The 26,154-nt window shown below is 44.9% G+C and overlaps 1 protein-coding gene across 6 annotated transcripts in view; it reads right to left on the bottom strand.

The window, feature by feature from the left end:
* The window catches only part of myom2a (myomesin 2a), a 49,319-nt gene that overhangs the window by 7,667 nt on the left and 15,498 nt on the right, over window positions 1-26,154 (bottom strand). Inside the window, exons 1-21 of one of the 6 annotated variants that reach the window (XM_046374726.1) lie at window positions 15,224-15,299; window positions 14,230-14,359; window positions 12,554-12,646; window positions 11,621-11,756; window positions 11,019-11,173; window positions 10,714-10,806; window positions 9,145-9,233; window positions 9,021-9,059; window positions 7,950-8,114; window positions 7,590-7,751; window positions 6,744-6,885; window positions 6,246-6,445; window positions 6,104-6,157; window positions 4,532-4,659; window positions 3,235-3,418; window positions 2,693-2,710; window positions 1,709-1,883; window positions 1,322-1,443; window positions 1,141-1,158; window positions 468-655; window positions 250-376 (exon numbers count right to left, since the gene is read on the bottom strand). In XM_046374726.1, coding sequence (XP_046230682.1) covers window positions 250-376; window positions 468-655; window positions 1,141-1,158; window positions 1,322-1,443; window positions 1,709-1,883; window positions 2,693-2,710; window positions 3,235-3,418; window positions 4,532-4,659; window positions 6,104-6,157; window positions 6,246-6,445; window positions 6,744-6,885; window positions 7,590-7,751; window positions 7,950-8,114; window positions 9,021-9,059; window positions 9,145-9,233; window positions 10,714-10,806; window positions 11,019-11,173; window positions 11,621-11,756; window positions 12,554-12,646; window positions 14,230-14,336 — 2,395 coding nt within the window. In that variant the 5' untranslated portion in view covers window positions 14,337-14,359; window positions 15,224-15,299. Of the gene's footprint in view, window positions 1-249; window positions 377-467; window positions 656-1,140; window positions 1,159-1,321; window positions 1,444-1,708; window positions 1,884-2,692; window positions 2,711-3,234; window positions 3,419-4,531; window positions 4,660-6,103; window positions 6,158-6,233; window positions 6,446-6,743; window positions 6,886-7,589; window positions 7,752-7,949; window positions 8,115-9,020; window positions 9,060-9,144; window positions 9,234-10,713; window positions 10,807-11,018; window positions 11,174-11,620; window positions 11,757-12,553; window positions 12,647-14,229; window positions 14,360-15,223; window positions 15,394-23,324; window positions 23,464-26,154 lie in introns of those variants that run through there. The other 5 variants (XM_046374734.1, XM_046374718.1, XM_046374709.1 and 2 more) reach the window with 5 other exon arrangements.

Below are 26,154 nucleotides of genomic sequence, written 5' to 3'. Positions count from 1 at the left end.
TGTTCTGTCTGTCTGTCAGACCACATTTGACATCTCAACACAAACAGTTAAATGGTTTGAAAAGACAAAGATGACGTCACGGTTTATTATCTTCTGGTTTAGTTCACGACTGAAACGTGAGTCTGGTAGCTGGTGCTGGCTCATCTGACTGGATCACTCCATTAAGAACAAGCGACCTTCACATTCACACACTTGGTGTACCGAGCCGTCAGCTTTGTATTGTGTGAACAGCATTGATGGTCCACCTACCTGGCTCCTCCATGGTCCAGGCTTCACATTTCATCGGGGCGCTGGGAGCTGAGGGCACACCGACACCGGCCAGGTTGGCGGCCTGGACCTTGAACTCGTAGAAGGTTCCCTCCGTCAGATTGGCAACCTGAAGGTACAGAGATGACTGACATCAGTATTAGACTCAGCGACTAACGGGTCACGTAATCTGAAGGTGACTGGTGACCAAAGCCCCTCACAGTGCAGATCCTCTCTGTGACGGCCTCCAGGTTGACCTCCTTCCACACCAAGGTGTCGGCGTCTCGCTTGTCGATGTAGTAAGCGTTGATCTTGGAGCCGCCGCAGTGTTTGGGGCTCCTCCAGGCCACAGTCATGGAGGAGCCGTCGCAGCTCAGCAGGGTGATGCCGTGGGGAGCGCTGGGGGTTGCTGAACCACACATAATATTCACGGTTCAGTAAGTGGTGCAGACTGAGTATTTCAGACGGCTGTGAGCAGATTTAAGTCATGTGACGCGTCCTCAACAACACGTCAACAAAAAGGTTTTCAGCACCTGCAGTTTTGTGGTGGGTTTGGTGACATTTATGATTACTACTGTGTACAGTGACATGGGAAATAAGGGATTTATCTTTATTTAGAGTGACTTGAGTGTTGCCGTGAGTATTTCCTTTAGTTTCTTTAGTTACTTCAGATCATTTAGTGTTGACTGGCTGTTAGTCGTGATGTGTAGCCAATCAGATGGTGGGAAACTGAGTGACAGACAGACAGAGGAGGCCAAGTGGACAATTTTTAAATTAATTTGGAGAAATGCTGAATATCAAGCCCAAAAATCAGTCTGTGATTAAAGTCACATAATGCAAAGTGGACAAAGGGGGAGCAGTGGGTAAGTCAGGTGGGAGACATGTCTTACATACCATATTCCACCCCTTTACCTGGACAGAGTAATGAAATGAGCCACACTGATTATGTTTCTGACACTTCACATTTTCTCATGTTGTGCAGAATCCTGCCGTCTTTACGAGCATTTTAAAGGTTTTTTCAAGCGCGTTGCTATTAGCTCCTTTGGTTCAATGTAAATGTGACAAGCGCTCTCACCGAGGGCTGGCTCCACAGCGATGGGGGACGACTCCTGAGACTCCTCGCTGAGACCAAAGATGTTGACGGCTTGGACACGAAACACGTAGGTCTCCCCTGGGATCAGGCCGTGGACCACAAACCTGCATTATTTTAAAGATGCAAACAAACAAAATCAGTGTTTCCTTTTTGCCACAGAGATGTCACCACATCACATTGGACAGACAGCCACGACAGCGCAGTCCACCACCGAGTACTTGTATTTAAATAAACCTGAGCTACCTTTGTGACTTCACTCCTGTGCCTACCTGTGGATTTCCGTGCCAACACTGTCATTTGTAAGTATCACATACATCCCAGGTGAATCATATGGATTGTTATTGATCTAAATTGGACAGAACGTCCCACCTGGTGTGTCTGAAGGGTTTGTGGTTACAGGGGAACCACTCCTTGGCTCCGACCACGCGGCCGTCGATGTAGTAGCCCATGAGGTCTTTCAGATGTTTGGGAGGCTCCCACTGCACAAACACAGACGACTTGGTGTTCCTGGTGGCAACGACCTGACCGGGAGCAGAGGGCACACCTGTTCAGGACAAAAAGAGTCATTATTAAACTCTAGTTATAAACTCTAATTATGCTAACAGGGCTCAACATCAGCTTTCGGTGGCCGGATCAGAGAATGCGGTTACCGTTTTCAGACACATTATATTTTCAGTAATTTAAATACTAAGCAGCTAACCATACAGTCATGTCCAGTGCTTGTTGTGAACTCATCAGCTTGATGTGTCACTTACTGTGTATTTTCCTTCACGCGTTGCAGTATAATTCTCCACATTCGTCACCTTCCAAGACACAAATTTCCTCTATGGTTTTCATTGAGGTTCGTCTGGTTGTTTGTTGGTTGAATCAGTTTGCTCATTTGTTTGGGTTGTTGACTGGTTAGCTGAAATGTTCAACCCTGTGGTTAAACACCTTAATCCCATCATCTTCATGTTTTTGATTTTGGAGTGAACTTTCTCTTTAAAAAGTGAAAACTGAATGGCAACCAGAGGTCAAAAACTGGTGGCCAGTTTCTGGTTAACAGTGTCAACATCCTAACATATCAAGAAGACCGAGCGTGCCTGGTTTACCCCATCGGGATTGTTCAGACAGCATCAGATCAGCTGTCAGTAACAGGAACTCATTACCCGACGCTGCTGTCATCGTGCTGTGGATTACAAAATGGCTGTCACTTGTAAATCATGCAGTGCTCATGCAGGTGTGTCCTCCAGGTGTTTTCTGCACCCGGTGTTATTTTCCCTGTGAGCTCGGCCCCTCACACGGTGAGACCACGCAGTGGAAGAGTGAACTGTGAACTGTGTTTAAAAGGTGCTTCCATTGAACTGTACATACCAACTGGCAGCTCAGCACCTGCAACAACACAGCGATTCACTTTAAACAGAAAGCATTTCATGTGTTTGTGTACTCAGTTCTCAAAGTTTGTGGTGTGGCGGTACAGACAATGACGTTTTAGAGGCCTTTCTGTCCTCAGGCGAATTAAATTCCAGGTGAGACGACAGGCCGGATGGAGACACACTGAACAGTTTTGGAACATAGAAACTGGAAACTGGGAAGTTACATTCCCCCGTTTTGCACTCAAAAGCAACCCAATACTTTTTACAATACGTTTTAGCTTGGATTTTGTTTCACAGTCAATAAATTTTGTTGTAAAGTAAAAACTAACCAACGAAAAATGGTTTCCATCGTGCTGTTGATCTTCATCACAATTCAACATTTAGGTGTGAGAAATGTTTGTGATTCAGGGGAACCACAGGGCACTACAAATATTTGTATAAAATATCAGCTCTCACTTCCTTTAAGTATGTATGAGTGTGTACAAACGTTTGAATGTTTGTGTATTTGTGTGAATATACGACACTGATCCGAGCCCTTACCGTCCTCATCGACCTTTTGGATGGGCTCAGAGGGCACGGAGGCCTCGCTGGAACCGTACATGTTGACCGAATACACTCGGAACTGGTACTTTTGCCCGTCTTGCAAATCAAAAACCGGGTAACGAGGGGAGTGCAGTTTAACTGCCGTGTTGATCCGCTGCCATGCTCCAGTGCCCGCTAAGCACTGTGGGAGAGTGGGGACATGAGAAGGTACAGCCATCTGCAATACAACCTCATCAAGGAGCGTCCAGCTTACAGGTTATGGGTTTTCGCATAGCTGGGGCTCAGTTTAGGTTTAAAGGGGCAACATGTAAAATATGGCCAGAACTATTCCTGTATATAGAGACCAGCTTATCACCTGAGTAACTGCTTCTGGTTAATGTAGTTAACTCTGGCTGCAGCTACAACCACCTTTAGCTCAGTTAGCCGCGGAGCTAGTGGTCCTATAGCTAACTGAAGTCTGCCTGGACTGCAACCTGAGGTGACGAGGGAGTCGCGATTGGTAGTGGAACAGTGGAGGTTCGAACCAGACTGCGACTGGACAGTACAAAGATAGAAGTTTTACTTTGTTGATGTCTCGTTTGATTGAAGTGATTGAAGTTTTATGACGAGTTAACATGGCAGATAAGCTCGCCTTACTGCGGTAAAAGAGGGAGAAACTCGAGTTCAGAAAGTGTACGGTTGTATTTTTCTGTTTAGTAAGGAAAGTGGCTGTAAGGATATTTCCTTTCCCGACATTTTCTGAGTTTGTTTTGTTTCTTGATGAGACTAAATTCTAAGAGATCTTGTGAAACTTAGCGAACGTGCCGCTCGTTTTCATCTCCCAGCTGAAAACATGGGGGAGCTGTCAAACTATTGCCTCTAGTGGTTCAACATGGTATTGCAGACAGGGGGGGCAGGACTTGCTTCTACACACCCTGTTGATAATGTTCTTGTTCTGGCCACATCTTACAGATTGCACCTTTAATTTTGCCAAACTCAGACTAAAGCAAATCTAATCTGATCTTGAGAGGATTACTGGGAACTAATATGAATATTATTATCTTAGAGGCATCTGCTACAATATTTGTTTCGTATTAAACATTTTGGCAAGGACTGCCTTACAGCTGTGACAAAGGTCTACGGAGGAAAAAGCTGAAGGGGAATTTTTGAGCTTTCTCTTGAAAACGAGATAATGACCAACAAGTGCTTTCATGTTTATGTGCTTAGGACATTACAGAAACACTGAAAACACTGGCTACGCTGGTGGAAGTGTATCGGTGACGGTGAAGCGACACACACACACACACACACACACCTTCTCGATGATGTACCACAGCGGAGCTCGTCCGCGGGGGCTGGGAGGCTTCCAGCTCAGCACGACATACGATTTGAAAATCTCTGATGCGTGCACGTCGGTGGGCTCCCCTGGGATTGTAACGTAGCCTAGACGGGGAGCGAACGGTGTTGAGCCTAAAGTACACACAGCAGCACCTGTTGCAGAAGTCCCACATCATGTGGTTTTTAAACCTGGTGTTGTGAAGCGTTTTTCAATCCTGTATTTCATAATATTATATGACTAAATGGACCTCTGTCAGCGGGTTTAAAGACCATGTCGCTGTTGGGTGGACAGCAGCATCTTTTCCTAATTCACATAAAGAGCTTAATTCTGTTCCCTTTGACAAACGCTCTGTTGGTCAGACTGCACTTCTGATAAAAGATCCTTTCGTTGGTCTTCACAAAAAGCTGAACGGTGTGTATTTTGGGACTGCTGATTTACTAACACTAATATTTTGTTAGCACTCAACAACAACAACAACAAGAACAGCACATTGATTGGAACAGAAGAGCTGTGAAAGCCTCATGAGTGTTGCGTTTGAGGTGTTCGTGTTTCAGCTTTTCACAAAGACAGATGAAAGGATCTCCTTTAGGTTCAGCAGAAGCAGCGTGAGGGTTGTGGATTTCCTCAGCAGACTCCCATTAGAACCTGAAGGAGCTGCGGTTTGTGTTGCACTGACATGTGGGACTTCCACAACAGCCTCATGGGTAAAAATAATACGCAGTGACGTCATTTGTTTTAGTTTTTAAATTAGTTTTTGTGTTAAAAGATTTGGTTTTAAGTGAACGAGGAGAAACTCGACACACTTTGGAAGAGCAAAACTGTTCAGGTGGTTTAAAAGAAAAAATTAAATTTGAGTTGATTAAAGCACGAATAGAAGAGTTGGAGTTAGAGCAAAGACGGCACCGCAACAGTCAGGACAGGAGGAGATGGGAAAAGTTAGAGCAAACGTTAGAGATGTTTTTAAGTTTTAAACTTTAGACCGGATGTGTTTTGTTTTCGGTTTTAAGTTTAAGATCTGAGAGACGCTTGCCTGGAAGCAAACAAAAATGCCAATAAAGAGGGAATAAAAGGACATTTTTAATACATTCAGATCTGATCTTTATGGAGGAATTTGGCACTGTAGAGATAAACATTTTTGTTACTCATAAATTAATCTCCAAATTTTCAGACAAATTAAGAAAAATCTAAAATGGCAGGCGAAAAAAAATAAAATTTTTATTTTATTTATTTTCATGATTGTGGTGTTTATTTGTAACTGGGAGATAATTTTTTGTTCCTCTGGATGTTTTTGTTGTTTGCAGATGAATCAGAAAGAAGAAGCTGATTTGTCCTCATGAGGTATGAAACGTTAATGTGATGAAGTGCAACAAGCCGTGATAAGAGTGGCAATAAAATTTCAATTGCATTTTTATTTGCAGTGCGACTCCCCTGCTGTTATTATGCTGATGAGTTTGGAATGTGGATGTTAGTATTTGTTCTGTGTGAGATTCCACTGACGTGATAAAAGCAAATCACTGAACCCAGATCAGTCTTTGTGTACTACTGTACCTTCCAGTTCATCATCCTTGATCACTATGTCGTATTTCCCTTCGATTTTAATCACTGTTGCGGGAAACGACAACGACAACAGACCCGTTAGGAGACGGTTGCATCCCGCTGCTTTGCATGTTGCATTTACCTTCCTCGGTACCTTGCAGCCTCTCGCTCTCGGCGGCGTCCAGAGCGGTCACTTTGTCGGACTTGCGGGACGGCCTGCTGATGCCGGCGCTGTTCACGGCTCGGACCCGGAAGTGGTAGGAGTGGCCCACGCTCAGGCCATGAACCGGGTATTTACAAACCTTCACGGGGGCGTCGTTGCATTGGACCCAGGTGTCGCTGCCAGCTTCACACCTGCATGACATCATCAGAGAGAAAATCTCACTTCACATCCAAACATTTACTGAATACTCGATCGATTAACCAAAAGTCATGTGGACGAGAAACTAAATGTGACGTAACTCTGAAACCATGAGGCTAAAAGAGACTAAAAGGCTCACAGAACTGCAGAGAAGCTGATAAAAATATTGATGAGTTCAGCTTTGAACATCAAGTCACATTAAGAGCACTGAGGTCTGACTGTATTCATGTCAGTGTGCCAGCTCTGTGCTATAAAGAGAAAGCCTGAAGAGTTTTAGGGACGCAGGCTGACCGATCCACAAAGTATCCGGTGATCGCCGCCTCATTGACGGTGTTGGGGGGTTTCCAGGCAACCAGGACGTAGTCAGAGTTGATGTCATACGCCTTCACACTCATTGGGGCACCGGGAGCCCCGGGCGCCGAGGGGGCAGCATCTGGACAGCAAGGAAGTGAGGGCATGAGGGAGGAAGGGAGGAGGAGGGATGACAGAGGACAGAAAGATGCAGAGAGGAGGATGAAACCAGTTTGGTGCAGTGCAGCTTTCAGTAGAAGGAAACACGACTTCACGGGAGGCACAGAAATCAAACCAGTCATAACTCACACTCCTTTGGTAGTAAAAGTGTTTGATTTAAATCTTTTAAAAATCTTCTTAGTTCATCAAAACTCCAGCCAGGCCAATTACGCTGATTTTCATGGGAATTACTGAAATCCTCAATAATTAATGGTTTGTGGACGAGCGCTAAAGAAAACAACCCCTGGTTTTTTGTCATGCCGAGGCCCATCCTGAGATCAGGTTTGGCGAGTGTGTGAGACTGTTGCATAATCTACAACTGATCTGACATTTTTGTAAAGGGTTGAGATTTGGCTTGAGTCCCGAAACTGTGACTGTGGTGAAAAGAAGGTGAATATTCAGTGGAACCGGTTTATCTGGCGTCCGTCCTGACGCTACAGAGAAACCACGTCTGCACCATCCAGGTTCACCCTTTCCTGCTCAGCACAGTACGGGATGATGTTTGAATTTATTTTCGTGGTTTACACTCAGTCACACTGACCGTTGCCGATCATCTTCCAGTTGTTCTAGTCAACACGTGACCCAGTTTTCTCCACTCTAAAGTCAACACGATGCAGAGTGACGTACCTGAAACAAACAGGTAGGCGCTGTGCTCGGCGGTGCCGTCCTTCGTGAAGATGCGGAGGGTGTAGAGGCCCTCGTCGTCCTTGGCCAGGTGGGGCAGCGTCAGACGGGCCGCTCCTCCACCCACCGTCATCTCCACCAGCTTGCTGGGTTTCAGCAGTTTATCTGCAGACAACACGGAAGACACGGTGAGAAGCCGCCAAACACAAGCTGCTGTTTTACTTCAGGAGAGCAGAACAGCAGAGAAGAACGAATGAATAAAACAAACATGGAATGAAAATACGTGGAAATAATAAAACAGCAGAATAAATAAATGAAAAGCGACGCTGACGTGCCGTCTGGGACCTGAACTGAATGTCTCACCGTCTCTGTACCACTGGGCGAGGGGGGGCACGTTGGGGAGGTCGGGGACGACCACCATGCTGCACACCAGACTGATGGAGCCGCCCTCCACGCCAAAGCTCACCGGGAAGCGATCGAGCAGGGTGATCTCCAGCTTACTGGGATGGATCTCAGTCAGATGAGGCACTGAGCAGGAAAATGACAAAAGTCTTGCATTTTAAGCCTTTTAGATCACATTCATGGTCACGCTGTGCACCTGGTAACCAATAAACAGGAAATGACCACAAACCCATATCAAATCCCACCATGTTTTCCCTCTATAAAACAAGACATGTGCATACGTGGGCTTGAACCAACCAAAACCGTTCTAAATTACTTATGACCAGAATGGTGAATTTCCTGCATTTTCTGCATCCGCCATCTTAAGGTAATACACCTTTAACACCCGTCGAGAATACCAGACATCCCATAATAGGTAGAGATATTTTTAATATATTTAGTTTTCATTAAAATCTAAATAGATAGACGACTTTATTCATCCCCGAGGGGAAATTATGTTGTCATAGCAGTCTGGTATGTTTGAATACCATGAAACACACAATGCAAAACTGAGTATAAAAATAGAATAGAGAAATACTAGTAGTAGTAGAATACTCTACTTTGATATTGCGTTAAAAAATTGCCAAAAATTCCCATTAAAGCACATAAAGCTGCCAGGGTCACCTTCAGTGGTCAGAAGGCTGTTTAGAAACTGCTGTGGTGCCCACAGTGTGGCTCAGGGGCCACAGGACATCACTGAAAGGGCCCGACCGTGGGCCCCTGGACACGGAGAACAACTGCACCCCAGTTCATCTGTTTGTCATTGATATTCGGGTATTCAGATAAATTCTTCTCGTTTTAACTTGTTCCTGGATCAGGACAACAGGTTCTTACAATAGTTTCCACTGTTTATCAGGCCCCTCACATGCAAAGCTATTTGTAGCCAGCTGGTCGAACTGGTCGTGTCTGGGCCTGATTCCAGCCAAAAATGACCCCCACTGCCCCCAACACCCTCCAGCTACACCCTCGACTACGACCCGCCCTTCTCCTCACCCAAGCCAAGGTGGCACAGCTCCCCGGATCCTGCTGGTCCTGTGAAGAAAAGAAAATGTGGATTACAGACAGAAACCTGAGAGGAGAGCAGAGGCTGAACGTCTGAAATGGGAGGATGACTTACTCTTCACAGTAACGGTAGCCTTGCTGGTAGCCGTGCCGTGCTGGTTGGTGGCCACGGCGCTGTACTCGGCAGTATCACGCACAACACACCTACAAGACCGGACAGAACATAAAACCTTAATCAATTATTTCAATATATGCACACAATTTTTACATATTCCATAAACCTGAAACACTCGGGGTTCAAACGTTCACTGTTTCATGTTCTTTTAAATTTCAGTCCTTGCTGTAGCCAAGCCCATCTGAGGGCCATAAGAATGTTTCCCAGTGATCAGGATTTAATGTTTTATTAGACTATAGCTACTCAAAACTGGGGTTTAGTCTAATTTTTGGGACAGGAATCGGGGCAGCTCGGCACTGCCTTGACTTTGTCAGGACATCTGGTCTCCCTGTGCCCTCAGGCTGCATGTGGGTCCAGCAGCCCCGACACTAATGAGCAGCCGGTGATGTGGCCTGAGAGGTGAAACTGAATGGGGGACAAAAGCTCTGCCTTTTCCTCAACAACACACCGACGGCTCTTCAAGGTCAGCTTTGTCTGACTGAGACATCATGTGCTGCCTCCTTCTGAAAACTTAGCCTCACATGTTGGGAGGGCTGAACGGGAGTCTGAGGGTGAGAATAGAAGGAAGATATGTGACCTTCACCCTGGACCAAACTATTTTAAAAGAGGATCCATTTTCTCAGCCGTGGAGGTCATACACTGCGTCCTTCTTCCACACTCCAGCTTTTCACTGGAGATCTGAATGAGAAAATTCTTTTAGAGAGTACAGAGAGACACGAATGAGAGTCTGCCCACTGACCCTGTAACGCAGTGACTGGATTATTCAATGCCTCAGAGGCAGAAAGAGGAGGGGGAGAGAGGGAGGCAGAGAGGGAGGGAGCAGTGGGAGGAATTCATGGCTCGAATGGCGCAAAGGTCAGCACTTTGTCGCGAACAGCTGAGGAGTCTTGAAGATGACGAACAGGCCAGCAGGCTGACTTCCCCCTCTGACCACTTGTCTTTTAATTTTAGACACCAAGAGGGAAGGCGGTGAGCTAAAATATTAAAACATTAAAAGGCAAAGAGCGACCGGCACCATATTCTTGAAATGCTCAGATCAAAGAGGAATACAGTTTAATACCTTTAACAGAGCCCAGCGCACTACACCATAAAGCCTCTCTAAACAGGCAACAAATCCATGAGCTTGTACCTGACATTTTTCTTTATTTTTCTGACTTTCAGGCATGAATGAGGAAGACCTTTCCACCACAGCAGGACTGCAGGTGGGGGTTGGTAGGAGGTGAACTGTTTGGGTTTTATACGTGTGTTCATTTATGGACGAAAATAAAAAGAGAAAACATCAAAGGGGAAAGAGGAGATTTTTAGCTTGTAGTTTGAGGTACAAATTGTCACTTCCTTTCTTAAACATGTATGATGCCATCTTTTTTGTTGCTTGTTGTGTGGAAGCCAGATGAGGCGGATGAATGTGGAGCTTTCACTTGGGGCACATCAGTAACACTCCTCAGACCAAAGAGCTGCTGTGTGTGACGGGTGTATGCTGTTAAAGGTGGTTGCTGTTGGTGCTGTTACCTGCTAATGACCAAACTGTGGACTCCATACTTGTTTTCAATCTTGTACTTTCCTGGGGCGCTCAGGGGGTCGACTGGCACTCCTCCTTTATACCTGCAAACACCCGGCAGTCAGCCACCGGTCACACCAACACGCACTCACTTTAAATCGGTATGTGGACACGCGACTCTGATGGTCCAGCCAACAAGACAGTGAAATGTGTGAGCTAACTACAAGGAGACGTCCACTGCTACACACTGCACACTGCTAACAGATGGATCAAAGGAACGCTAACAGTGCTGTAGCTTCGATTGAAATATTCTGACCATTTGACGATGGGTCTTGGGTTTCCCTGCACGGTGCAGAACAGTTTGACCGGCGTCTTCTCCCACACGGTGTGGGGCCGCAGGGCAACCAGGAAGTCCGGCATCTTGGGGATTTCATCCAACAAATCCTCCCTCTTCTTCATCATGCCCTTAACCTGGAGAGAGCGAGCTGCTGTCAGATGAGAGCATACAGCACATGGTGCTCTCCAACACGTTGCAGTGGCATCTTTAGACGTTTAAAGGTTTAACATGAAAACACTGAGCAAAATGTTGTCAATGAAAAGTCCTTATAAACCCTTCTGTTCTGACATGCCGTCGACACGCTCACTTCAACAAGTGTCAACAAATGTGAAAGTGGACGTCTGAGCACAACGTTGAACTTCAGCATGATCTCATCACGTCTACGGCGACATGAGACACCCCGTTCAGGTCAATTTGTGTGCTGTTTTAACTGTAAAGAACTGAAACAAGGCACACTATGCTCAACGGCTGAGACCTGGACCTGTTCAGTCCTCCTGCTCGGTCTGGGGGATCAAACCTGTTGTTAAGGATTGTCACAGCAGTTCTGCAGGTGATGATGCCGCCGTGTGATTGGCTCTGACCTCTCTCTGGATAGCAATACTGTCCACTTGGGCCTTGGTAGCTATCCTGATCCTCTGGAGCTCCTCCTGAATCACAGTCAACCCCTTCGAAACATTCGTCGCCACTCGCTGGTACTCCTCAGTCTCCTCAGCAGCCCTAATAACCAGAGAAACCACAGCGTTAAATTTTTATTTCATTTTCAATTTTTGTTTTTTTTGTTTCCAGAGTGGGTTTTTCAGTTTAGTTTTTATTACTTTCAGCAGGCACTTCCCTCTTTATTTTTACTTCAGCTTAGATACACCATCATTTCATTTAGGTTTTGTTTTTCCCAGAGTCTAATTTCTATTTTTATTTCAGTTAAAGAATTTCAAGTAAAAATTCCGCTACCAAGTTACACTGATCAACTGCTCTTACATAAATCTGATTAATAATTCAGTGTGTCAACCACGAGTAAGAGTAACTGATATGTGCTCGTCAGCGTGTTGGATTCATAGAAGTACTTCTTCAGTAACTAACACATGTAACCCCAACTCGTTTATCCAGTTTTACACTTTCTATCTATTTTTGATTGTAAATAAAAACCATAATATCACATACCAACACGTCTGTAATAACACTAGTATCTGTGCTGTCTTGGGTTGAAAATCTGATTGGAGATTGGAGTGTGGTATCGAAAACGTGTGGAAGCATCGATACTTATGAATGCATGTACGAACTCAGTGAACATTGCAGTTAAAACAGAGCTAATGTAACGCATCACACAGTCAGCCTCCTCGCTCGTGTGATAACCAGCACTTGATAAGTCACAGTGATTATTACTGAAAAGTGAACAACATGTAACAGTGAAGAAATGCGCTGTCTTCTTGTCTGAGGACAGCTCGTAGAGACTGGAGGTCAGTATTACCTTACACCTGAAATAGCCTGACACATGACAGCAGCCAATAGGAACCCACCTCTGCCGGAACACCGGTATGGTGTACGCTGGTTCTGCCATAGCCTCTGTGGCCTCGGCCTGCACCTGGCTCACCGATTTAGAGCTTGATTTCCTGTTGGGAGGAGGGAAGAGGTCCATCACTGAACAACAGCAATGAAAAGAAACTGTCATCGGAAATCTTCCAGGATTTTTGTTTTACGTGACGTGTTTCTACAGTAGTGCAAAATGGTGCCTGTTTGTCTGTAGTATTTAAATTCTCTTTCGTTGACTATGAAGGGACGATCCATATCAAACATCTCTCCTTTGCGCTGCCAATATAACACACTTCTACATCTCCTAGATAGAATCCTACAAAATCCTATCTTGTTACATGAACTTACTGGCTGTCAACTGAAAGGAAAAAACCCCAACTGTGTTGGAATAGAAAACCTCAATGATCCCTCTTTAGGACAGCTGATGGACAGTTTTGATGAACTGCAGCTAAAACTATTGTGAAACTGGTGGTTGTGAAGAGAATTTGACCAAGGAGCATCAGCCACAAGGACAAATTCTTCAGCCAAAAAACACAAAAACTCGACATTCAGCCCTCCGTGCTGTTTCCTTTCCAGTCACTCTTATGGAAAACTTCTTGAGAGACTTGATGAGCACTGGTGTCCGTATCTCCAGCTGTAGCCTCAGATGTGGGTCAGGTTCAGGGCAGTGGCATGCAGCCTCTGACATAAGGCAGGAGCTCCATGACAACACGTCACTTTTCTGCAGGACGATGCCGGCAATCAGAGGTTGGCTTTCAGGGGCTGAGGTGTGGCAGTTTTAACTTCTACCCTCATCACGGGCGCAGACAAAGCTAGCTATCACAGCCTTCAACTTGCATTTCAAGATCAGAATAACCACAGTGCGTAGCAGAGCCAGACTAAGAGCCAGGTCGAGTGCAGTGCTAAAAGCATGCAACTAAAACACACACAAACACAAAGAAAGTCTCTGAGTAATAAAGAAAAAACAGCCGAAAACTGTGGACAGAAGCTGCAGCAGTGCTAGCAGTGCCTGGGCTACAGACTCGCTGGGGACCATTTTAAAACGTGATTTCACTTGTTTGCTTGTGGCAGCTTCTTCCGGAGAGCTTTAGGAACATGTGGAACATGTGCCATCTTTCACTGAGGACAGAGGAACAAGCAGAACCACACAGAGGGATGAAATGCTCTCCCACGTTCAAAGCTGGATCTCATTTCCTTTCAACATGACCTGAGCTCTCAAAAGGTCTCCAGCCAACAACAAGCTGCAACTCAGGCACAATCTGTCCTGGAAACGTTAGTGCCTTGAGTCTGATTCAGAAGATAACGTGTGGTGTTTGACGCTGGAAGGTGAACATCCTGATTATTCCACTGATAGTGAGACGGACTGGTTACCTTCTAATTCTAATGCAAAAATACAAAAAGGTCCAGCACTGATGAGGAGCTTCTTCATGAGGTTCATCCAGTCTCATAAATATGAATGTGACTCTTCAGGCTGACTTGTTCAGTAAAGTCTGAACTTCACAGCTTTAAATCCAGCCTCAGCAGACAAACATGCAGCCAGTCTTGGGAAGCAGACTCGTACTGTAAGACCCCCTCTGCCCCTCAGCAGCAGCAGCAGCTCGATCTCCTGGTCTACCTGCCAAAGCAGCACGAGCAAAGCAGCAGGTGAAGACCACCTCCGTACCTTTCAATCTGCTGCTTGACAACACTTTTACTGTGGTGGAAAGCGTAATCAGTTTTGACTTGGCTCGTACGCTTCTTCTTATACCAAGGTATGACTTTGGAAGCCATGACTGGAAACACTTCAAGGAGACCTGGCCAAGAGCACCGAGGGGGGGTGGTGGGGGTGGGGGTGAGGTGGGGGAGACCAAACATGTGTTAACCACGATAACAATGTCATTACAAGTCTGTCCTTGTGACGTCTCTGTGATCCTCATTCATCTGAGCACAAAGCATCAACAGGGCATCTTTGTCCCAATCGCACCTCAGTACAACTATCTCTAACATTCTTCTCAAGAATAATTTCTGTATTCATATTATTATTTCTTAGGGAACAGAAAGACATCATGTGAACATATTTATCTTAGAGGCAGTTAAAGTCCAGCACTGAGGAGGCATCAGGACGGTTCCTGCAGATACCAGAGCTCAGCACTTCAAATGTTTCAGCTTACAACCTCACACAGCTCAGCTATGAATAGCTTGCAGCACTCTGCCTATTCCATGATTGGAGAAATGAAGGAAACTGAGTGATTACCGGCAGCCCTCACACTGATTAAAATGAGAAATGGGACTGATCGCACTGTAGCGTAGGCTCTTTCAAAGTGAACAAGAAAAATCCAATCCACACTCACACAGGATCGCCATCCATCCTACAGAATCAATCATTTGTACCTCTTTAATGGCACACAAAAGTTGGGAAAAGAAGGTCAGCAACCTCTTAATGTCCTGGTATGTTAAGGAAGCACCACTCAGGGAGATTACAAGAGACTGCTGCCGTTTCCCCACACAGCAGACGGATTATCTTCAGCCATTCATTACAGCAGCACATTTCCCTGATCCCACGTTTGACCTGAGCAGACACCTTCTACCTTCCTGCTCTGAAAAATCACCCTGCAAATGCTCATTTTCTACATTAAAGTCAGCCCGCTGGTGAACAAATATTAGGAAAAGAGACTTACCCCAAGAGATTAAAACAGCGCAAAGCGGTGGCAGACCAGCCTGATGCCGCTTGGGAAGCACTTGCTGATGGCAACAAAAATATTACCCTCTCAGTGGAGGAATGCTGTCCCCCTTCCACCCCATGTATGGATGCACTTAAGACTATATATAGCATTTAGTCCCAAATTTTGGTCTCATTCTGCACTTTGGAGATGAGGAGTGCACATCCATGCCTGCAATTTTATTGAATAGTTCAGAGGTATGTTTCATGCACTGGATTTATTACATTTAAAGATTATTTTGAGACATTTAGTAAAAGGCTAAAAATGTAAAATGTCTGCTAAATGCTTACAGAGGCTGGATTTCTAAAATGAAATACTGTTTTTGTACAAGTCACAGGTTAAAATGGTACCTTTTTGACCTTCCCATTATCAACTCATCTCCTTTTCTAACAAGACTGGAAAGAAGGACTTCATCTTTCATAAGTATTAATTCAAACAAGGCGAATCCAGGAAGACATTTTGAAATAATTTGCTGGCGAATCCCAACATTGACAAGCTTATGAGACCTTTTTAGGTTTCTCAAGACAGTCTGTCCTCCTTGGCTCAACACTTGTGAGCAACACTCAGGCTATTTTTAACAGCCAGTCCTCCGATACAGTGACACCCCCAATTCTTACTGTACAAGAGCCCCTGCAGCTATTTTCATTCACACAAGTCTATTTAAGAAGATAAACGGACTGAGGACACAGAGTAGAAACCTCTCATGAGGTGGAGTTGGTCAAACTCAGATGTGACAGAAAACACCACAGTGAACCCAAAACAGGCAGCTGGTCTTGAACGTTTATTGGCCAGATGACCTGCAGTTGTTGCCGTGTGTCTTCAACGGAAAGGTCACCTGCCCTTCTCTAATTAGAAAACACTGGCCTTCATCATTGCTCACGCTTACAGATGAGTCTTTAAAAAACTTTAAAACATGTATTACATGTTCTCCTTACACTGTGAGATCTAAAAAAGAAAACAATTAGGCTTATGGCGCCTCCGAGTGGTAGATTCAGGAAAGACGCTGTGGCCGAAGTCAGTGCACACCACTCAAATAAAGATGGATGATGCATCTCCGTTTCCTCCCATTGCATAGTAAATTAAGCCAAAACATCCCAGAAACGAGCACTGCCATGCTGTGAGCTCTGGTACAGAGTTCCCACCCATACGCCCATCTGAGCCAATTAGGAGCAGCACTCAGCTGTCATTAATGATGTTTACATTTGAACAAACATCTACGTGATAAGAGCTACCTAAAATGACAGATATCATCTTTGGGAAAGATTTATTTTATTATTTTTATTACTGATGTCCTGTACTGTAGCCAGCCATGACTGTCTGTACTTTTACAAATTTTGTTGTTGCTTGTTTTATTGTTTTGTTTTGTTTGTTTTGCTAATTTTTATGGTCTTTCTATGAATACTCCTTTTATTCTTGAGAAGCACATGTGACTTTCCTGTGTACTAAATAAACTTTACTGACTTACTGTTGGATTGCCGCTTCACTTACTGCAAATCTCCTGATGAAGTGACTCCATCTCTGTACAAGAGGCCATTCCTATAAACTAACCACTGTTATTTTACAGTGTTGCAGCGTTTTCTTCTTCTGTGTACCTAAACTGCTGTGGATTACATTAAACAGCAGGTTTCACTGGCTGAGCAGCACAACCAGTAACGGAATAAAAATCAGTGGAGCTGCCCTTTAAAGCCACATTCAGTTATTCTCTGTTAAATGCTGCCACCTGGTGTCTGGTTTGCTAAAGTTGATCAGCTGATCTGGAATATCAAATCTTTCTTTTGCTTGAGAATGTTTTTCTTGCTCTCCGTTATCATAATTTGGAGTTTTATTGCTAGTAATCTTAATAAACCTCATTTAAATTGTTCCTCTCAAAATTAGGTCACAGTAACCTGTGACCTAATTTTGAGTTTACAGAATTACTTAAGGATTCATAACAGGATTACATAATGTAAAATCTTTCAACACTTTGAGCACCATAGAACAAAATCCAATTAACTGCTACTGTACTGGAATCAGTTCTTGTACTTAAGTAAAAGTAGCAATCGCACAGCATACAAGAAAAAATCATGCATTTAAATTTTTACTTTGGCAAAAGTACAGAAGCAGCAAGACATATTTAAAGTACCAAAGGTAAAAAAAATAAATAATGGGTGTGTCTAAATCAATAATATCACATCATAATTTATTTGTTTGCTATATTTTGTATTAAGGAACTAAACCTGTAAAGTGACCTAAGTTGTCAAACAAATGTGGTAGAGTGAAACAACATTTGCATCTGGACTGTAGCGCAGTGGCAGAAAATGATACTACTCCAGTAAAGTAGAAGTACTTTAAAATTGTGTACAGTAGTACAGCACAGTACAGTACTTGAATGAATGTACTTGGTTACTTCAGTGTGGTGACCAAAACCCGGGATGCACCAGTACCACTTCTTTCTCTGACCAAATACAAGTACTTACATCTGGATACTGTGTACGGATACCTTCACCATCACTCAACAAAGTGATCATATAAAATTTGAATACCAGAACACTGCTGGGTGGTGCGGTTGTCATGGAGCTCACATTCAGACCTGAATATTCCCAGAGTTCACTGCTGCTCGATGGGAGGCTGCAGCGTGTTGTAAGTATAAATATATACTATTTAAAAATATTTTACACAGTTTACAAAATGTTTCCAAAGTACTGACAATCTCCTCCTCCTCATACATACTCAATTCAACTGATGAGAGGTCAGTGGTATCACAGAAGTTTTATGACTACGACTGATCAATTCACGTTTGAAGTTTTTGATTTATGCCATTGTGTGTGTGTGTGTGTGTGTGTGTGTGTGTGTGTGTGTGTGTGTGTGTGTGTGTGTGAGTGTGTGTGGATTCCAGTCTCGTTCCTCTCTTTGGCCCCAGTACGCAGCATGTTTGTAGTGGGAATAAAGGAGATTATTGGAGCATGATAATACGACGAGCAGGAAGTCTGAGGGGCCTCTGAGGGTGTGTGGACGTCCATCCATTCAAACACGCACTGACTTTTTGTTTGTGACTCAAGTAATGAGGAGGCATTTTAATAAATTGTTGCTTCATAATAAACAGGTCAGAAGAGTTTTCTTTGTTCTCGTTTATGTCAGGATGGGGATGAGAGAAAACCTCATCAGGCCTGATTTGCATGATGACCTCTCCTGTGACACCAGGTCAAACGTACCTGAAGTTAGGACAGAACGTCAGCAGAACTATTGCCCTGATTTCCATCAAAGGAATAATGAGTGAATGTGAAAGACGAGAGTCTGGTGACACAAAGTAGAAATACTTTAAATATATAAGTACACATATATTTCCATGTATGTGTAAACCAGGGATCAACTGATTATTGGATCTGATACTCAGAATGTTTAGGATTATTAGAATCAGTGTTCATCTGTTTTTTTTAAATCAGACTGCAGATAATATAATGTAAAAATGTGTAAACGTGGCTCTGATGCAACAGGTCATCTGCAAAGTAACTAAACTTATCAAACAAATGTAGTAGAAGATAAAGCACAAAAATGGAAAATATTGATTAAATTCATCTTCAACTGTCTCAACATTTCATTTCTTAAACATCGCTGACAATAGCAGACGCCTGTAGTGTGTAACAAACAGCTACAGATGCGACTATCCCAGAAATTTCAACTGAACGGCCCCTGAAGTCAGATGTTCGACTTGGGAAGTCGCCTCAAGACCTCAAAATCCAAGATGGCTGCCCTGTGTATCAATATTATTGTCTGGTTAAATATCCCATTAAATCACACAGTTCTGTCCGCCTTCTTTCTGTGGACATGTTGCCAAGGTGTTTGCATGTATAAAAAACAAAAACAAAACAAACAATAACAACAACAAAAACTAGATATATTATATATCTATAAACCTACATATTTTCTAACATGGCTCTAATGAAGGCTCCTGTGAAGGTCAGTGCAGAAGGTCACGGTGAAGCAGCCATGACACCAGGCCAGACTTCTTCATTCACTCCCCTCTGAGGCAGAGGGGAGTGAATGAATGCTAATCCAGCCCTCCTCCTCCTCCTCCTCCTCCTCCTCCTCCTCCTCCACTCTCCCTTTTGAGCAGCTCTTTTGGGCCTCAGAGGGGGGAAAGACGGTACAGGGGAGCCGTCCTTTCAATTCATGCACTCACTGACCACAGATAGAGGAAAACTGGGCAGAGGAACAAGGAGAAGAGGAGGAGGAGGAGGAGCAGGGGACTGTGGGCAGGACAGATGGGGAATCTAGAAAGGGAGTCCTGAATCTCGGCCGTCCGTTCAAAAAGGGAAAAAGCGGGACGTCACAGGCTCCTGCACGTCATTGAGTCAGCAGATGCGCGTCGTTTTACGCAGAGCGCGTTGACGTAACTGAGCTGTGGTGGTGGGTGGTGGGGGGTCGGCTCTGACTATGAATAGCAACGCTGAGATTTGTTGCATCAGGCCTCATAATCGACTCAAAGAGGGGCGTCAAACCATGTGATTAAAAGAGGAGAATTTTCTAAAAGTGTGTCACGGTTAAATATTTATGTAACGCATTCATGAGACCAAAAGCACGTCAGCACATCCGAGAGGACGACTACTGTCTCACTGACTTCCAACTGTCCTCTGGGCAGGCCCACAAGTGTCACAGAGATGAAAAGTGCTTCACGCATGCACAACATTCACCTGAGGGGATCGAGAGCTTCAGGGGGCGTCTTCATCAGGTTTTGAGTAGGATCCCGTAACGAGAATCTGGGGCTCATCCCGGGTTTGAACTAAGTGAGAATCAAAGTCCTAAACAGCAGTTTGTGAGGGAAAGCACTGACGTTTATTTTGTCTTCGATTTGGTTTTTGGGAAAAATGCGGTAAATGTGAAAAAGGCCAATAAGCATTCGACCTCTTGAATGCAGTACACATTTGTATAATTCACATGTGCTTCCAAGTACATTTAGTACATTTGGGTGAATATTACCTTTACGGTGATGGCTTTAATTTGACTGCAGCATGAGTTCTGGGCACTTTTTAACCACACTGGTGATCCAGACAGACAGCAGGAACAGCTGAGTGACGGAGCCTCATGTTCAGAGTATGTTATGAGGTCTTTGTGCTCCATCATCTTCGGTAAGAAGTTTGAATGTTACCAAGCAAACTCTGAAGCCAGGATTCATGTGCTGCGGCCTGCCTTTGGCTGCCATGTTGAGAAGAACATGACACTCAGTTGCTGTGGGAGGAGGAGGGGTGTGTGTGTGTGTGTGTGTGTGTGTGTGTGTGTGTGTGTGTGTGTGTGGGTGGGGGTGTTGGAGGAGATAACAAACGGTCACGAGTCAGTTTCTTCAGCTGCGGACACTGCAGCCCTTCAGCCTGTTAGCTGATGCTGAGTGTGATGCAGCAGGAAGACGGGTGATGACGTCATCGTGTGGTCGCCTTGCCCCTCTGCACGTACACCTCTGGGTGCCGTGGCAACGTGTGTGTGTGTGTGGATCTCCCCTCCCTCCACTCCCTTCCCGCTGAAAGAGAAGCCCCCTTCCTCCACCCCTCCCCTTCTTCCTCTCCTGCACGTCCTCAGCTCAGCCAATCAGAGCGCTCGGTGGGGGCAGGGCATAGCAAAACCACCATTCCAGTGCAGAGCTACTGCATCTCCCCAGAGCTAACAGGGAGCTAGCAGCTCAGAGGGAGGAGACACGCTCAGACCCAGCCTCTGTGTGTGTGTGTGTGTTTGTGTGCTGAAGTGTATGTGTGTGTGTGTGTGTGTGTGTGTGGTTGTAAGTGTGTGCCTGTCGCAGACTAGCAGGCACAGCCGCTGCTGCACTCTTGTTCCAGCAGACTTTTTTCCTTGTAACCTTGCCTTGCCACAGTGCTGAGCTCAGGCCTGCTTCTTCCTCCGCTTCAGGATAAAGACGGATCAGCGTGGGGGGACAGGAGCGAACGGACGGCAGCCTTCCTTTCCCTCCTTCTTTACTCTCTAACCAGCTCGTAGTTGCTGACAGCTCCTGGCGGACGTGCAGGCAGGATGATAGCAGCTCAGCTTCTGGCCTACTACTTCACCGAGTTGAAGGATGATCAACTCAAAAAGGTGAGTGGAAGCAGCTTTAAAGCGCCACAGTGGTGCTCTTGTGTTGGTGGGCTGGAGAGTTGCGTAACGTGACAGCAGCACGGACGCCGGTTGACGGTTTATCTGAATGTCAGTGCTGAGCCTGTGGGCTGGGAGGAGGAGGATGCAGCATTTGGGGAAGCAGAAGAGAAGGAGGCCATGATGCATTCTTCTCTGGATTCGATTCTATTTTAGTTTGTTCAGAGGGGTTAGCAGTGTTTGACATGGATGTCCTTGAGAGGGGCTGTGGCCAGTGATGGTGGGGATGAGCTGCAGACAAACCCTCATCACATCGAGTGTTTCCGGAGCGTCGGTTGCCAGGGCGTCTGAAGCAGACAGGTGTCTGTGAGGGGCTGCTGGGAAAAGCCGTGTGCCCCTCCGATCTCCTCCCTCTATGGCTGACTTCTCCACTCACCGATTCTTACTTTCTCTCATGGTTGTTCTCCCCCCCGTCTCATCTTTCCTCTCTTTACTCCCTCGTTCTCATATTACCTCCGGGAAAGCCAAATAAACTTGCTAGCAGAACGCAGATGTTGCCATCAGTGGAATCTGAGCAGGACTAAAGCCCCTGGTCACCTACGGGAACTGACCTTGGGTTCAGCAGAAATCAGCCGCTGGATGGGACGACAGAGCGGCGAGACGTTCCCCTGGCCGGGAGTCAGATGAGACGCACGGGGGAGGGTGTGGGGGTGAATTATGATGTCAGATGTGATGTCACAGTGTGGTGGCTTCACGTGCCTCTGCTGAAGTAGGTTAGTGGAATTTACAAAAGTCTCCACTGGGGTGAACTACAACCCTTAAAAGGATGAGAACTATCCAAGCATATGAATAACTGAAGCCAAACGAAGGTTCTGTTCTTGTAGTTCAAAAGTCAGTTTGACTCTGCAGTTCTGTCTGCCAACGGGTACAAAATCTCCCGGGAAAATGAAGGCAAACTTTTGTCCTACACCGATGGTAGTTCCTACTCTGAGGAAAACGGAAAGTGATGAGGATGTCTTTGTGTCCAACGGTTATGGAGCAGTCATGCATAAAATGTAAGAAGGGAATCAAGACAAGTTGAATGACACCAAAATGACGGGGTTAAGAGGTATAAACAGGAAGCAGTGACTTGACTCCTGGTGTGTCATCCTGTGCAGTCAATACTCTGCCATGTCACTGCGCTTCACACTGCATTAGTCTGTCTGAGGCTAATAATAGTAAAGCCACACAGAGACGCCCGGTGAGAAACAAATGTGTGGACTGTGCTTCATGGCACAGAATGGATTTCTGAACTGTGGCGTCCCACATGGCATGTTCACTGTGTGATTATCCAACAGTCAGTGTCCACACATGCTCTTTCAAGTAGGGACGCACCAATTTATCAGTTGAACTCAGGCAACGTCTGCTGTCGGGGGTTCAGTGCGTCCCTAATGTTAACCAAACTGATTATTATTATTATCACGCTGCTGCTTTGAATCTTGCATCATACTACGAAGGCGTCAGACACGCAGGAAGCGCCTGCTTACTGTGTTGTGCTGCAGTAGTGTCACCACTTTTGTCCACACGTCAACATGTTTGTTGGTCACAATGTGTGGCACTTTGTGTCAAGTCAATCGATCTACTGACTTTTTAACCAGCATCCAGCCTCACAGCCAACACACATCTCATTCAATTAGTTAAATAATCACAAACAAAACCTGGTGTGTCCTTACACACGAATCTAACGGATGAGGTGGTTCAACATTTTCTTTATCGGGACACAACTCGCAGTGAGTTATTGTGTTTATACCGTGAGGACAGGCCAAAGCAACAAGGCATTCAGGGTTTAAATGTTTAAATTTGTAGTTAAGTCAGTTTGTCCGAAGATTGACACACGGTTGTTTCACCGGCGGTCCTCGCCAGACCTTCACCACTGGCACATTTATTCTGTCTGTAAATAATTTGGCACGTTTAGACTCCCTGACCTCGTGTGTTTGCGTCTGCCGCTCCTCAGATTGATAAGTACCTGTACTCCATGCGCTTCTCGGATGAGACGCTGAAGGACATCATGAACCGGTTCCGCAGGGAAATGGAGAACGGGCTCGGCCGCGACACCAACCCCACCGCCACCGTCAAGATGCTGCCCACCTTCGTCAGGTCCATCCCTGACGGATCAGGTACGGTTCACATGAAGATTCTCAGAAACAGACCACTGTCATAACTCAACATGTTTACAGACAATCTGTGTGAACACTCCAGTCCTGATCCCAAACCTCTGGCAAAGACAATTACAAAGGGACAAAGACTGGAACAGGGAACGGGATCCAGTTAATGGTATTTTAAGGCAAAATCTGGAGAACTTGTGACCCGGTAAAGCAAAATTAAGATTAGCAGCTTTAAAATGTTGTGCATCTTCAAGAAAAACTTGGCGTAAAGAAGCTGATCTGTGGCTGCCAACCCAGTTTGTTCTGTCAGGTATTGACTGGAAGTCATGGAGGTCAGTTTGAAATATTCAGCTGGAAGTTAAATATTAGTTAAATACTGAATTGACCGCCACTCCTCAACATCAGTTCCGTGTGTCCTGCTCAACTCGGCGATTCAGCAAACAATACACAAAACACCTAATGAGTAATTTAATCATATTGTCGAAACAGCAAAGAGGGCTTCAGCTGAATTCACTCCGATAAGCCGACCATAATAACATGAACTGAATACGTGACAGCATCAAAAATGCAGGAACAACACAAGCATTTAAAGAGTTTAAAAAGGGCTTGAGAAAAACTCCACCTCCTTGTGACCATATTAATGATCTGTGACAAATTGTAAAAGTCAGTAAAGGGCTCGAGTTCAGGGGGGTCAGGGTTAGTGAGTTCATCATTCAATAAACCTTGCAGTCCTGTCACCATAATTATGTTATTGACTTTAGCCTCTTTGGGAAATCAGGGACTACATCGTTATGCCAAATGTTCAGAATTAATTTAAGGGTAATTTTTGTTAAAAGTTCTTGAGTTTATTTCAGTTATTGTTTTGGTTGTGTGACTTTATGAATGTTTTATCCATTTGGAATACGTTGAAGGGACAAATGAGTAAAGACTACAGTGTGTTTGTAATGTCACATACAGCCCTTCCATATGGAAAGCGTGCTAAAGCAGCACCTGATGTATCCTGATTCTATCTGGCTACAAACAATGTGCTGATGTGGTGAAATGGTCAGGCCTGTTCTCTGACATAAGCCTCTTTGTGTTGCGCTCTGGATTTGGACTCAGTAGATCACTATTGTTTTAGCTCCAAACAGCCCGACGTCACCTCATAACATGCAGCCGGCAGACAAGAACCTCATCATGCCAGCTTCAATGTGATTAACTAATACATTCCAAACCTTTTGCACGTTAAATATTCATGATTCACAGTCTGACCGTCGGCATCTTATAGCAGCAGTAACGTTAACTCTGTTACATTATGATCGGGGTCGTGTCGGGTTTGATTTTGCTGAAATTAAAATTGGGAACTTGGGAAATCTGTTTTCTGCAGGTGACACTAATTAAAAGTCCAGTGTGTAGGACTCAGTGCCACCTAGTGTTCAGGATGCAGAATGCAACCAACTGAACACCCCCTCGTCTCACCCTCCCTGACAACGGCCAGTAAAAATGAAAAAAACATGAAGGGCCTTTCTCTGGAGTCCATGTTTGGTTTGCCAGTTCTCAGCTACTGTAGAAAAGGTGCAAGATGGCGAACTACATGGGGGAGTCAACCTATCGTATTAAAGTTATGGGGGGGGGAATACTGTAACTAAAACTGACATTTTATTGATCTCATCTTTATAGGGAACAATTATGTAGTTATGGGAAAAACAAACTCGAAATACAAAATCGATGATGTAATAATCTCAAAGCTGTAAGTGAAGCCGTTTCTGGATCTGCGCGTGGGTATTCTCTGACAAAGCAGGATTATTTTAATGTGCTAAATATCCTCAGAGAATCTAAACCACCAAAGTCAAGCCAGGACACAAAAATAACACCAAACGCCTGTCGGACAGTAGAGAGAGAGAGAGACAGGCCACGCTGCCTGTCTGCTGCCTTCTCTTGCAATATAAATAGCCTCAGGTTTCAACAACTACAGGAGCTCAGAGGGATCAAAGCAAAGGACAAAGGTGAAAAGGTAAAAATGACCAACAACTGAAAGCCTGATCAACAGCGATGGACATGCAATTGGAAGGACGACCGCAGCTACACGACTAAAAGCTAACTTTTCCTGCACTGTAACGTCAGAACAGACTTTCTCAAAGCAAAACGAGTCAATGAAATCATGACTCAGCTCTATTGGTGTTAGCTCGGGGTAATCTCTACCGTGTAAGAAGATTAGACGAACAGCTCATAAAGACAAAATGGAGAAAAGCTCGTCTTAATATTTAAATCTCATCTCGAGTTCAGCTTCAATCATGAAGGGTGCGCACATGAAAGGAGGACAGTGATGTCCTCCAAAGACAGAATTCATCAAATAATGGAACTAACTTGACAACAACGTCTTCCTGTCTCTGACTTGGCTCAGCAATCAGTCACATGATCACCGTGACAGACTGAGTTTCACTGAGTTCATCCCATCAAATGCAGTTTATGTTCTGTTCTGTTCATATTTCAGCAGAAGGTCAATCAGTCAATCCGTCCGTTACTGCAAAGTAATCTTGGTTTACAAACCACTGACGAGTAAGTCAGTTAGCAAGTAAGTTAGCAGTTTTAGTCCAGTTTGAACACTGAGGAAAGCCTGGTCACATGGCCAAATTCACGCCCTCCTCTGCTACTAATGTGTGCTTCAACAGACTTATTCGATACCCAGTCTCCGGCTCACTGCTCTGTGAC

Source organism: Scatophagus argus, chromosome 2, assembly GCF_020382885.2.
Source record: "Scatophagus argus isolate fScaArg1 chromosome 2, fScaArg1.pri, whole genome shotgun sequence".
Classification (NCBI taxonomy): Eukaryota; Metazoa; Chordata; class Actinopteri; family Scatophagidae; genus Scatophagus; species Scatophagus argus.
Note: the sequence above shows the minus strand (reverse complement) of the source record. Positions and strands in the feature narration are given on the sequence as shown.